The 14727-nt window shown below is 40.4% G+C and overlaps 1 protein-coding gene across 3 annotated transcripts in view; it reads right to left on the bottom strand.

The window, feature by feature from the left end:
• ROCK1 (Rho associated coiled-coil containing protein kinase 1) overlaps positions 1-14337 on the bottom strand; it is a 157439-nt gene extending 143102 nt beyond the window's left edge. For all 3 annotated transcript variants that reach the window (XR_012427275.1, XM_005587067.3, XM_005587068.4), the window contains exon 1: positions 13341-14337. Coding sequence is in view for 2 of the 3 variants with exons in the window: in XM_005587067.3 (XP_005587124.1) it covers positions 13341-13433 (93 nt within the window). In the remaining variant the exon portion in view is untranslated. The remainder of the gene's footprint in view (positions 1-13340) is intronic.
• Positions 14338-14727: the final 390 nt, after the last annotated feature.

Raw genomic sequence — 14727 nt, 5'->3', positions numbered from 1 at the left:
ATTCTTAGAAATTGGTGTATATATTAACTATCTACAAGGTTGACAGATACCTGACAAGGCAGTTCTGCTGGTGTCATGTAATCCTTACAACAGTATAAGGTAGGCATCATCATCCCATTTCAGAGATGGGATAAATGGGTATCACTGTGCTTTAGTAAACTGTCCAAGGACCAAGGGCTAGTAAACAACAAAGCCAGGGTTGGAAGCTAGTTATCCCAAAAAAAAACAAACACCCATGCACTTCAATATGACGGTGCATGTGCATGGGAGGGCAGGGGTGGAGATGGCCCTACTAGATATTTTAAAAGCTGAAGAGATATCAGAAAGCCTTTATAATTGACACAGTGTGGTACTAGCACATGAAAAAGCAACAGAGACCAACAGAACAGAAGGTTTAGAAATAATCCCAAGTACACATGGAAATTTAATATATGAAGAAAGTGGCATTGCCGACCAATAAACACACGCATTTTAAAATAAATGCTGTGGAGATAACCAGATAGCCATTTATTGAATAAAGATAAAATTGGATGTATCTCAAAATTTACCATACATGATAAATTCCAAATAGATGTCAAAGTAAAAACGGAAAAAAACATAAGTATCAGAGAAAATATGGATGAATTCCTTTATAATCTGGACATAAGGGAAACCTTTCTAACTATGATTCAAAATTTTGAAGCAAAAAAAGATTGATAATTTGGAGACATTTAAAAATTGTGCGGCAAAGTAACAAAATGCAGAAGCAAAGTCTAAAACATGAAAAATTGCAAAAAAAACCTTACACGAGAAGAACAGAAATCAAAATTTACATCAGAATAGAAAAAATAGAAAATAAAATTAAAATTATACTGAGATACCACTTGTCACCTATTAAACGGACAAAAATTCAAAAGTCTTACAACATATTGTTGGTGAAGACAACAGACAATCTCATATATTACTAGTGGAAATGTAAAATAGCACAACTCTTAGGAGAGGGAGAATATTTTAACAGTGAGCAAAATTATATATGCACGTGTCTTCGACCCAGCAATCTCACTTCTAGGAATCTACTCCAAAGACACACTGCTAAAAATATAAAATGACTTATGAGGCCGGGCGCGGTGGCTCACGCCTGTAATCCCAGCACTTTGGGAGGCCAAGATGGGCGGATCACGAGGTTAGGAGATCGAGACCATCCTGGCTAACACAGTGAAACCTCGTCTCTACTAAAAATACAAAAATTAGCCGGGCGTGGTGGCGGCGCCTGTAGTCCCAGCCACACAGGAGGCTGAGGCAGGAGAATGGCGTGAACCCGGGAGGCGGAGCTTGCAGTGAGTGGAGATTGCGCCACTGCACTCCAGCCTGGGCAACAGAGCGAGACTCCGTCTCAAAAAAAAAAAAAAAAGACTCATGAGCAAAGTTACTAATAGCATAAACAACTCAGATGTCCATCCATGAGACTGAATAAACAATGCTAACACCCACAAAATGGAACAGGATGCAGCTGCAAAAAGGAATGAGGAAAATCACACCCCAATATGTAGCATGCTACTTTTTGTGTAAAAAAGTGATAAAAAAAGAATATAAACATATCTATGTATATATCTATGTATATCTGTATATGGATATATATTTGCTTATATTTATAAGAATAAACACTGAAATGTCAAATCAAAAGAAAGAGTAAAGGGAAAAGAACAGGGTAGAGAGACGTGGATCAAAGTAAGAATATTCTGAATATATCCTGTATAGTTTTAACTTTCAAACCACGTAAATGGGCCTGGCACAGCAGCTCACACCTTTAATCCCAACACTTTGGGAGGCTAAGCATTTGATCTTGGCCTAGGCAACACCACAAGATCCCATCTCTACAAAACATTTTTAAAATTAGCCAGGCGTGGTAGCACGTGCCTATAGTCCCAGCTGCTCAGGAGACTGAAGTGAGAGAATCGCTTGAGCCCAGGAGGAAGAGGCTGCAGTGAACCGTGATCATGCCACTGCACTCCAGCCTGGGCGACAGAGCAAGACCCTGTCTCAAAAAACAAGCCAGGCCTGTTTTCATAGTGGCTCATGCCTGTAATCCCAACACTTTGGGAGGCTGAGGCAGGCAGATCACGTGAGCTCAGGAGTTCAAGACCAGCCTGGTCAACATGGCAAAACCCTGCCTCTACTAAAAATACAAAAATTAGCCGGGCATGGTGGCACATGCCTGTAGTCCCAGCTACTCGGGAGACTGAGTCAGAAGAATTGCTGGAAACTGCAGGGGTGGAGGTTGCAGCGAGCCGAGATGGTGCCACCGCACTCCAGCCTGGGCGACACAGCAAGACCGTCTCAAAACAAAAACAAAAACAAAAAAACCCAAACCAACCAAAAAGCATGTAAATGTTTCACATACACACACAAAAAAATTAAATCAAAAAGAAAGCACTTTTTAAGTATGGAGGGGGGAAAACCTAAAATGAAAGAGTCTAACTGACGTGAAGTTGGTGAAATAATCAGTATAAAGCACTTTTTCTTCTTTTCAAAAATAAAACATCATAGCTCTGTTCACTGAACAAGGACAAGAAACAATTTCAACCAGTAGTAAAGAGTAGCATTCCCCACCAAAAGGAAAGAGTTTCCTGGAGGAATGGCTGATTTCCAAGTCTGAGGCAAGAAATGTACAAGATGAGCCTGAGTACCTCATTGCAGCAAAAAAAAAAAAACAAGGACGCTCTATCAAAGATAATTAGAGTCATATACAAATAACAAGAGAATCAACCTGAAGAAGCCCCCATTAGCCAAAGACAGAACAAGCTGAGTATCAGCAAGGATGACATATATTGACTGAAACACACCAAAAGTATTTTTAAATGTGTTTATAATGATGCCAAAAATAAAAAACAAAACAAAAAAGACAGAGAGAGAAATAAATAAATAAATGTTGGTTATGTCTTGTTTGTGGCTCACATGGATCATATCAACAGGCTCTTATGCATATTAGCTTTTCAGGTAATGGGAGACCTCAGAAGGAGACTGTATGTAGGGAGAGAGGAGAATAAGGGTAGGGGATATATTCCTCTGCCTCCCTTAATATCTGATCAACAAGCTCCTCTTTAACTTGAAACCACACTGCCTGTCAGGGAGCTCTCTTCCATAGAGCTGCCCTCAGCTGTTCTCCTCTTCCCTTGTTCCTGCTGGCCTAGAGGCGATCGCAACTCCCTTCCTCACTGTGGCCAGTCACAGAGCACTGCACTGTCCCTACTGGCTTCCTTAAATACTATCTACACCTTTGTAAACAGTCCTTTACTTAAACTTCCCTCAAATTACCCAGTTCGTGGCATATCTACCATAATAAGTCTCCAAAGTACCTTGCTATAAAAAGTGGCAATTAAGGAAAATATTGAAGCATTCATCCTGTATTTCATGAATTGTATTTCACGGTAAACATACAGCCCTAGTTGATATTAATATGTAAAAGTTCTACTTTTAACAGAAGAATTACAGTTAATAAATGTAAAAGGAATAACAGAATTAGAAAATCATTATTTTGCTATTCCCTAATGAAATAACAGGGATTCAGCTAAAGATCATGAATGAATGGAACCATTAGATGAAAGGTTAATGAAGGATTCTTACAGGAAGTTACCACAGACTGATGCCACCTGAACAGAATGATCAACCTTAGCATCACCACAGGCCAGCCAGACATTATGCACCTCCGTGTGAAGCAAAGAAAATACAATCTATTAAGTACCGCTGACTAGAAATCTGAAATAAGTAAGCTTTTAGATCTACCTACTATAGGAAATATGGAAAATACAGGAAGAAGTTAAATTATATCATCAGGAAAGTAAAAAGAAAAATCCAGAATGTAAAACAAGGTCCTGTATAGTACCCCTGACCTAGTTCCTTCAACACGCAGGGGGAGGGGAATTGGAGAAGTTGGGGGAATGAGATTTCTCTATATTAAGAAGAGACTTAAAAGACTCTTAAAGGACCTAACCAAAGAAAAGCAACATTTGGACTTTGGATCCCGATTCTAATAAAGCAACTGTAAAATAGACACTGTTTTAGACCATCAGAGAAATCTGAATATAAACTGGGAATTAATGATACCAAAGCACTTTTAATTTTGCTAGGCATGATAATGGCCATTATGATTATGTAAGAAAATGTCTTTTTTTTTTTTCAAAGATGCTTATTGAAGTATGTAAGGATGAAATCACAATATATGGAATTTACTTTAAAATATTTTGGTAAGAAAAAGGGTGATTAATGAAATCAAATGTGATGACATTTTGAAAACTGCAAAATCTGAGTAACAGGAGTTCACCATCCTATTTTCCCTACTTCTGTGTACGTTTGAAATTTTTCATTATAGGCCGCGCACGGTGGCTCAAGCCTGTAATCCCAGCACTTTGGGAGGCCGAGGCGGGTGGATCACGAGGTCAGGAGATCGAGACTATCCTGGCTAACATGGTGAAACCCCGTCTCTACTAAAAATACAAAAAACTAGCCGGGCGTGGTGGCGGGCGCCTGTAGTCCCAGCTACTTGGGAGGCTGAGGCGGGAGAATGGCGTGAGCCCGGGAGGCGGAGCTTGCAGTGAGCCGAGATCACGCCACTGCACTTCAGCCTGGGAGACACAGCGAGACTCCGTCTCAAAAAAAAAAAAAAAAAAAGAAATTTTTCATTATAAAATTACCAAACAGAATGAAAATTCACACTTTCCACTGTAACTACAGTTTTCAAACTTGAGTGTGTCTAAGAATTCACATCTCATGCAAATCCTAAGAATCATCCCAAAACATTGTGATTTTGTTTGTCTAGGCAAGATCCCAGGTTCCATTTTTAACAAGTGCCTCAAGTGGATCTGATAGACAATCTACAGCCTCATATCTGAAAACTATACACTTAACGGCTTTACTACAAGAAAACCAAACCTTAAAGGAAAGTCATGATCACATCTCTTACCTGCCCTTCACCTTACCCCACACCTATCTTAGTGTGATAGACATTTAATTAATCCTTTTCCTGACACTATAAATTCCATGAAAGTGGGGCATGTTTGTTTTTATTCACCATGGTGTTCCATTGCATAGCAGAATTCCTAGCACACAGTATACACCAAATAAACATCTGTCAAATGAATGAATGAATGAGTAACAGAAAAGAGAAAAAGGAAAGTTAATTACAGTGCACTGTTTCAAAATTAGTTTGAGGGATGGGTGCTGTGGCTCACGCCTGTAATCCTAGCACTTTGGGAGGCTGAGGCCAATGGCTCGCTTGAGACCAGCCTGTGCAACATGGCAAAACCCCATCTCGACCAAAAACAATACAAAAATTAGCCAGGCATGGTGACACATGCCTGTAGTCCCAGTTACTCAAGAGGATGAGGCAGAAGGATGGCTTGAGCTCAGGAGGTGGAGGCTGCAGTGAGCTGAGATAGTGCCACCACACTTCAGCCTGGGTGACAGGGCCAGACCCTGTCTCAAAAAAAAAAAAAAAAAAAAAAGTAGTTCAAGACAACAATCTGAGAAAATTTTCAATTTCTTGCCAAAAATCTGGTATCAGAAGTAAGGATCAACTAAGAGGGCACAGGTTGGCTTACCCTTAAAAATATAACACAAGTATAAGATAACCTCTCACCTCCCTGAGATATCAGACTTTGGACGTTAATTTGAACATCTACCTTCCTATTGTTTAGGAACTGTAATAAAAATATACTCTATATTTCATAATCCCAAACAGAGAGGGCAAGTATACTAGAGAAGAAAACTATATCTTTACATCTTAATAGATAAACAAATGGAAAATTATACTTCCTCTGTTCAAAAAGTACAAACCTCTACAGTTATGAACATAAGTCACAAATTCAAAAACTAATGCCAAATATAATTATTGAAATTAATTTAGGAACTAGTTCCAAAAACTGCACTTACTACAATTGGCTGACAATCTTACATTTCTACCCCAACATCATTTAACTGTTTTTTATTTCTTAAATAATAAATCAATGACAATTTTTTGAAGTTTTAATTGAAGTGTAATAAACAAAGTCTCATAGAATTTTTATTTTATTTATTTATTTATTTATTTATTTATTTGAGACACAGTCTCACTTTGACAACCAGGCTAGAGTGCAGTGGCACCAACATGGCTCATTGCAGCCTCAACCTCCTGGGCTCAAGCAATCTTGCTACCTCAATCTCCCAAGTAGCTGAGACTACAGGTGGAAGCCACAACACCCAGGTAATATTTTAATTTTTTTTGTAGAGCTGAGGTCTCTCTATGTCGCCCAGGCCGGTCTCAAACTCCTGGGCTCAAGGGATACATGCACCTTGGCCTCCAAATTACAGGCGTGAGCCACCGTGCCAGGCCTATCATAGAATTTTCAGAGATACAAGGGACATCAGCAATTATCTGGTCCAACACTTTGTTCTACAAATAGGGAAACTGAACGTTAGATAAGAAAAATGATGTACTTCGTCACACAGAGAGTTAACAGTAAAACAAGACTATGCTCTGAATTTTCAGTCCAGTGTTATTTTCACAACACCACACTAATGGCATATTTTTAAGAATAAATACTTTCCATTGTGAATTGCGGTACTATCTGTTCATCTTCTTGAACACATGTGTGTTGTATCCAACAGCTATACTGTGGACTTAAACTAAATGGATATGCCCCCTTTTTAGTGGGGATGAGAATGGAGAAGTAGAGCTATTGGATTATCTTCAGCAATAGAACTCTATATGTAATATTTCCTGGTAAGTGGGTTTTTCTATCAATTATCATAATAGAATCTGCAGTTTTCACCATATATCCATAGATAGATAGAACTCTATATGTAATATTTCCTGGTAAGTGGGTTTTTCTATCAATTATCATAATAGAATCTGCAGTTTTCACCATATATCCATAACACCAAAACTTACAATCATGAAGTAAAACTAGTGTAAAGTTATGCAAAGTCTAATCTAAAACTGAGAATTTACTCTTTGTTCAATATAAAATTTTACATGTAGTTCCTTCTTCTAGATTAAAAACATTTCTGACTCAAAAGATTAATGAATTAACCAATTCATATCTCAGCTGTTACTCTGAGCCACCTCTCTACACACCCACAGGGTGGCTGTAGTGCAAGAGGGCCTATTTACAGAACACATACTGAAAGCATAAAAGATACATACAGAAAGAGAACAAGATAACAACTCAATCTCCATCAATTAGTTCCCAATTGCCTTTTATATCCAACTAAACCCTTGGCACAAAGTAGATACCACGTTATAAATCATGACTAAACAAACAGTCTGTAAAAGATCCTCCCCATTTATTCAATCTATCTATTAATAAATGTCTCAATTTTCAGTTACAATTGGCTTAGACGTCAATAATGCACAGCTAGATTATGAATTTATGAGCAGTTTGAGGTGCTAGATAAATTACTCTGCACTTAGAGAAGACAATAAATATCAACTTCTAGACTGAGCACACTGACTAGTATCTAACAGAAATACTATAAATATGACATATTACAATTGCTTACTAAATACCAAATGCTGTGATAGTTGTTTTGACTGTATTATTCAATTCTTACAACAGTCTAGTACTTTTATCCCCTCTTATTTTTCTGAAGATGAAATAGCATTGGCAGGTTAAAATAACCCCCTAAAATATTTCAGCAAATACATGGCAGAGCCTAGATTTCAATCCAAGTTTAGGCCCTATACAAAGATTTGCTGAATGAATAAAAATGAATTAGGAGAGTAACTTGTTTTTTTTTTAAAGAAGTTCCTTCAACATACTAACATCTAAAAAAGTCTGGTCCAAACTAACCAGATATGCAATTGATACTAATAACACCTATTAACACACAAATTAGGAACACTGGCAGAGATACAACTTTGAGGCTAAAGATTTAATGACCTCAGGTCTTTTCATTCCAAGAGTAATATATCTCCAAAACTGATCAGTTCAACTGGCAAGGCGTACCGGGAATTAGACAGCAATAATCTAGATTCTAAAATGCTACCCAAAATCTGCTGTAATAACCCAATGTGTGGACTAACACTGTCAAAAAAGTTCACAACAAAAATTCCAGTTTAGTGACAGGGACAATAGTTGACTTAATGACAAAACAGGTAAGTTTATGGGAGGAAGCCTATTTTGGAATATGAGGGATTTGAGACTAACATGACACCCAAGTAGAGATGCTTACAAGGCAGTCAGATATTTAGGGTTTGGAACAAAAGACTAAAAATAAAGATTTGGGTATCATGTGCATAGAGATAATAGTAATTGAAGCTGTAAGAATGGATGAATTCTCCAAGAGAGTGAAGACAAAGATAAGTATTATAGGCCAAAGATTGAGGCAAAGAAAAAAAGAATGAAAAGATGGGAAAGCACTAGGTCAAGAGAGCCCAGGAAGATAATTTAAAGGAAGAAAAACTCAAATACTAACACTAGAAATTTCATTTACGTTTATCTTCCACATTCTGAACAACTCCCTAATGACAAATAGTAGTGACAAACATGTACAAAAGGAACGGCACAGTGTTAGAAGTCAACATGCACTGTTCGACTAATATTGGTTCCCTTCCATCTCCTCCACTCACCCGTTGCTACACCTCCACCAGCCAGAAGAAAAGTGGAAAGGTCATGTTCTTAACTGGCATCGTGAAGCAGTGTGCTAATAAATACGCTACAAGGAAGATAGCTGTATTTTCATGAAAAGTATGTCAAACTTCAAAACAAATATATCCATAACCCTCCCAACCACTTTTGTTTTTCCTTTTTTTTTAAGACAGGTTCTCACTGTGTTGCCCAGGCTGGAATGCAGTGGCACAATCTCGGCTCATTGCAACCTCCCCATCCTAGGCTCAAGCAGTTCTCTGGCCTCAGTCTTTCAGAAGCTGGGACCAGAGGCGCATACCATTACGCCTGGCTAACTTTTTGCATTTTTGGTAGAAACAGGGTTTCATCATGTTGCTCAAGCTGCTCTCGAACTCCTGGGCTCAAGCTATTCGCCTGCCTTGGCCTCCCGAAGTGCTGGGATTACAGGCATGAGCCACTGTACCCGGCCTTGTTTTTCCTTTTTAATTTACAAATTATAAGCATCTTTTCCTCTGCAAAGATTAAACAGACTTAACTAAACTCTATCCCTTACTCTGTTTTCAAGGGTACTCAAAATCACTGAGAAATTATTACAGGCCCTAGACAAAATAATTAGAAGATAAGGAAGTCAGAAAAAGGGAAATAGCTCCCGATAATCCTTATAAACTGTAACATGGACAGTAAGAAAGACAACCATTAGGACACTGGAAAGAATATGACTTACAGAAAAGCAAAGTTGACTAATTTGAATGCTTTAGGAAACAAGCGAATGGTTATCATAATATATCTTAATATTTGCAGACTATTTTAGCATTTATATATATATGAAGACTGAACTTACTTAGTCCTTGAAAAAAATTATAGGTGTTCCAGAAAAGGTTGGATACCCACTTATCAGAGTTCTTCCAGCTACATTATTCTAAACTACTGCAGGTTGAGTATCCCTTGTTTAATATGCTAGGGACTAGAAGTGTTTCAGACTGCATACTTTTTCAGATTTTAAAATATTTGCATATACTAAGATACCATGGGGATGGGGACAAGTCTAAATAAGAAATTCATTTACGTTTCATATATACCTTACACAAACAACCTGAAGGTCATTTTATGCAATATTTTAATAATTTTGTGCATGAAACAAAGTTTTGACTGCAACCCATTGCACAAGGTCAGGTGTGGAATTTTCCACTTGCGGCATCATGTCAGTACTCAAAAAGTTTCAGATTTTGAGCACTTCGAATTTCAAATTTCAGATTACAGATGCTATTCATCATTAGTGTCTCAACAAAAAAGCTGTTTAGTGGGTAAGGTAGTTAAAAGGACATACATCAGCAAACTTCTGAAACCAAAAGATTTGGAAGTTTCCATTTCTAAGCATGAATCTAGTAAAGGAGGTAGAGAAGAAACAATTTGAAAACCTTATTTTTGGGATTACAAAAAAAATCCTAGAACTAAATTGCCTGTGGCACATAATACACACTAATAAGTAAGTATCAGTTAAACAAATCAGCAAAAGTCAAAATAATATAGAAAGGCAACCAATGTAAAAGGAGTTTTGCTCCTATAATATATGAGAGGTCCAAAGTCCAGATAGGGGAGAACAAGAACAAACTCACTGAAAAAGTTGAAGTCAACTGATAGGTCACTCTGAATGACAGAATGAATGAATGAATGAATGCTCAATGTTAAACATAAGACATCATGCAAAGAAAATTCATGCTAGATACTACAAAACCGGAAAAAAGGACTTTTTGTCTCCAAAGGAAATTCAGTCTTGGGCCAGGCACGGTGGCTCACACCTGTAATCCCAGCACTCTGGGAGGCCGAGGAGGGCGGATTACTTGGGGTCAGGAGTACAAGACCAGCCTGGCCAACATGAAACCCCATCTCTACTAAAAATACGGAAATTAGCCTGTAATCTCAACTACTCACGGGGGCTAAGGCAGGAGCATCACCTGAACCTGGGAGGCGGAGGTTGCAGTGAGACAAGATGGCACCACTGCACTCCAGCCTGGGCAACAGAGTGAGATTCCATCTCAGAAAAAAAAGGAAAATTCAGTCTTTACCAAGTTCAGATTGATAGGCTAATAAAATTTCAGTAACAGCTATCAATAAACAGCTGTGGAACTAAACATTAAAAGGGGACAAGATAATAAGATTTCAAGGGGAAAAAAACAACCAAATGTGTCTGTTGACTATTCTCTTCTTCAAAATGTTGCTTTAGAAGTGTTGGCCTCCATGATACCTGGCTGTCCTAACTCTAGAGGCCTTGATTGCTTACTTCCTCCACTCTTCCTCCTTGTTCAACCTTCATCTTTCACCCTGTTTTCCCTCCACTGTTTCTCCCTTTATTGTATCAACTTGCACCTTTGTGCAAATGACTTCCAAATCATTATCTGTAATTATGAGCTCAGTTCTGTATCTCTAACAGTCTACAGGTCATTTCCTCATGATTGTTCCACTATCCCCTCAAATACAACAAATCTAAAATTGAATTTATCTGTAGGCCTTCAAAGCCAAGCAATTTCCAAACCTGACTTTGCTATTTTTACCATTCTCCCTATAATCCAGGCTCAACTTTTTCAGGGTCATCTGACTACTGCCTCTCTCTTTGGTTCCCCTTCTTTTCCCCAAGCCTGCCAATAAAGTTCCATTAATTCTTCTTTTCTCATTCTCATGCCCCAATTTTGGGCTTCAATCATTTCTGGACTATTACAATAATAATTTTTTAAAACCATCCAATCTCACCATCTCTCCAATCTTTTCCCATGCTAACCCATCTTCCACACACTAGATTCATCTTCTTCATTCATCCTAGCACGGTCTTATTTATAAATATTTAACAGCCACAACATTGTAAAGGCAGTCCAAAATCCTTGGCCTACCAATCAAATCCTCCACAGTCTAACCCTAATCCTTCCTTCCAACCTTATCTTCCTTGTTTCCCCAAACCTGTCATAGCCAGTCATGTCTCTATCCTCTATTCACGTTATCCTCCACTCCTCCTGAGTACCCTCTATCTAAATCCTATCCATCCATCATGAAACATACTTTGGCTCTCTCAATTCACAGTGACTTCTCCCTCTCAATTTCCAAGATCATACATTATCTAAACAATCATCTGGAATTTATCACATTTCTCAATCTGTGAAGTGTTTGGCTTTGTTTCTGTGTATATATGTGAGATAAGGTTTTGTCTTCCATTAAATAGATTGGACTCTCGGGGAAAGAGTCCATGACTTATATTTCCTTGTATCCTCCACATCTAAATAAAGGTCCCCAACAAATGAAGCTATAGCAAGAGGCTGGAAGATGATTAAAATAAAAAAAGAAAGCTACAAAACCCTCCCTATAACACCATCTCATGTAATAAGGAGATCAAAAAGCAAAATAAACTCAAAAATACATGAAAACTGGATAAATATTAAAAGATAAATCAGACTTCTTAGAAGTTATAGAAATCCTTACTAGACAGATATATTCTAATTCCTTCCACTTATCTCGTTTAATAAAATGTTTTAAAATCCATTGTGCATCAACCTTCTTTACTATTTCTCAATATGAAGAGCATCCATAATGTGATAAGACATTTCTAATAACCCACAATACTCTTATTTCCTGGTCAGGGATGCTTAGAATAATTCTGAAAGCTTTGGGAAGCTTCTTGTAAAGTCCATACACGTGGAAAAATATGCACGTTAATTTTAAACAATCTACATTAATTTTCCTTTGATTCAAGATGGGATTTTTGAATTGTATTATTTCTTTGAGTGGTATTATTTTGTTTCCTTAATCTTAATTCCCAAAATTGAGCATCTCTAACATTATTTCACCGAAGACTTTGTGAAATCCCGTCCATATACGTACTCCCTGAAACCTTATTTGTAGAGATTTTGTGGTTTTGTTTGGACTAAAAGAGAAATACTATATAACCCTTAGTTGTTCAGAAACTCGTTTACAGAGGAAATGTATCAAACCTAAGAATTCCAATTATTTACAGAGAACTGTAGGTTATCAACCACTTAACTATTTTTAAAATGGGATTTTGGTTTTTCATGTCATAAAACCCTCTTTAGAATGTTTTAAAAGTGACAATGTTAAGTGCCACACCACCAAAAAGACAGTTACAATAACTGTATGGTCAGTACTTTTGTAACCAATAATATAATAAGTTAACATTGTAATGGCCTAAGACCAATTATCTTGGGTTTTTACAATAGTTTAGCCAAAAGTTCCTTCAAACTCAAATCACCTATGAAATTTTGGCTCAAAAATCACTTGCTCAATATCAATTATCCGTTGTCACTTTCAAGGCTAAAAACTAAACGCCTAGGAGCTAAATCGCAAAAAAAAAAAAAAAAAAAGCAAAGTCTTTTCAATTTAACTGTCAAACTGATCAAAAAGATTAGTATTACTACGATCGCCATTCAACAAACTACATACGTTGCAGTAACTCTGACGTAATAACTTTTTATAGGATGCCTGCAATAGCAGTTTGTAAGTATCTTTCGGGTACTCATGAACTGAGTCAGAATTAAAAGTTCAGAGAGTAGTTAGTACAGAGCCAGTCAAATGGCAAATAGGACCATGCCATGAGATGTTAATGGTACTCCAAGATTCTTCGGGAAACAGAAATCCAGCGTTTTCCAAGACGATTATGCACACCTGAGACTTTCTTTTGCAGCGAACCAGAGTAATGCAAGAGGAAGGAAAGACATGCAAAACCCCAGACGAGCAAAAGAGAACAGCGCTACTCACCAGCAAACAATCCGAATTCACTTCCGATTTGGGATCCCGCAGCAGGTTGTCGATTTTTTCAAATCGAGTCTCAAAACTGTCCCCAGTCGACATGTTGCTGCTGCTGTGACAATGCCCTCGTACCAGCACCAGCAGCGGAAAGAAATTTCAACCAACTTCCTCCGCGGTGGGTTCGCAGCCGCAGGGCGGAGGAGCCGGAACCTCAGGGTCACCAGGTGCGCCCGGTTCCCCCTTCTTCCCCTCACTGAGGGGACCTCCGCTCTCCAGACCCCGGGCCGGGGGCAACAGCGACCCACAGCCGCTCGGACGCCCAAAGTCGCATCCCACCCGGCAGCCCCTCACGACAGCCGACAGCGCCGTCGCCACCAGCCTCGTCGCTCCGACGAGGTGCTTCAGCCTAGCGGGCCCCGGCCGCCGTCGCCATGGAGGGGTCCCCGTCCCGAGATGGGCAGGAGCGGGGAGAGAAAGAAAAGCAGGGTGGAGACTCCCTCGGGGCAACAAGGGAGGGAGAAGAGGAAAGGCGAAAGCGAAGGGCGGGTGAGGAGCTGTGCCAGCTGCGGCCGCCGCTCGGGCCACGGGCCGGGCCCGCTCCGCTCAGAGGCGCTGTAGACGGTCTAGCCCCGCGTCCCCGGCTCTACTCGGCCCGGCCCGACGCACCGATCAGTCTCGGCCACGAGCTGGTCCCCGCGGGACAGCCTCACTCTCCCATTTTGTCCCGTCGCTGCTGGGGCTGCTGCTACGGTGTCCGGTGGGGCAGGGCGAGGTCGATGCCCGATGGAGACTTAGCAGAGGAAAGGCTGGAGAGCGGGCGAAGAGGAAGACGATAGTTGGGTCCCGGCGGCTGCTGATGGGGGAGCTCCTGGGAGGGGCTGCGGTCCCAGCCGGGGAAAGGGCGAGTCGCGGCGGCGAATGCCTGGGGGGGTGGGGCGAGGGGGGCCGAGAGGGACTAATATGTCCGCCTTCCTGTTCAAACAAACGGAGACCGCCGGCGCAGACTGCGCATGCGGGGCGCGGACGCTCGGAAGGGGAACCAGCCGGGACCCCGCGCGCGCGCGCGCACGGTGTCGCCTCCGCAGGGCGGGGCGGGGCGGTGAGGTGGGCGGGGCCTTGCGGGCAGGCGGGCGGAGAAGGCGGACCGCCGGGAGGAGCAGACGTGGGGTAAGCAGCTGCCGGTAGGGTCCGAGCCTTGGCCGGCTCTGAGGAGCCTTGCAGGGCTCTGGAGCCGCCTTGGAGGTCCGGACAGAGGCGGAGCTCTGGCTGCTTCTGGTCGCTGTCCCGGCAGATGCCCCAGCTCTGTTTCCTCTGGGTTGTAGCAAGTCCAGAGACTTCTGACGAGGAGATAGTGCTTGTTCTTGTTACTGTCAGGATGGGGTGATACGTTCTTCTT

This window comes from Macaca fascicularis, chromosome 18 (assembly GCF_037993035.2).
Source record: "Macaca fascicularis isolate 582-1 chromosome 18, T2T-MFA8v1.1".
NCBI lineage: Eukaryota > Metazoa > Chordata > Mammalia > Primates > Cercopithecidae > Macaca > Macaca fascicularis.
Note: the sequence above shows the minus strand (reverse complement) of the source record. Positions and strands in the feature narration are given on the sequence as shown.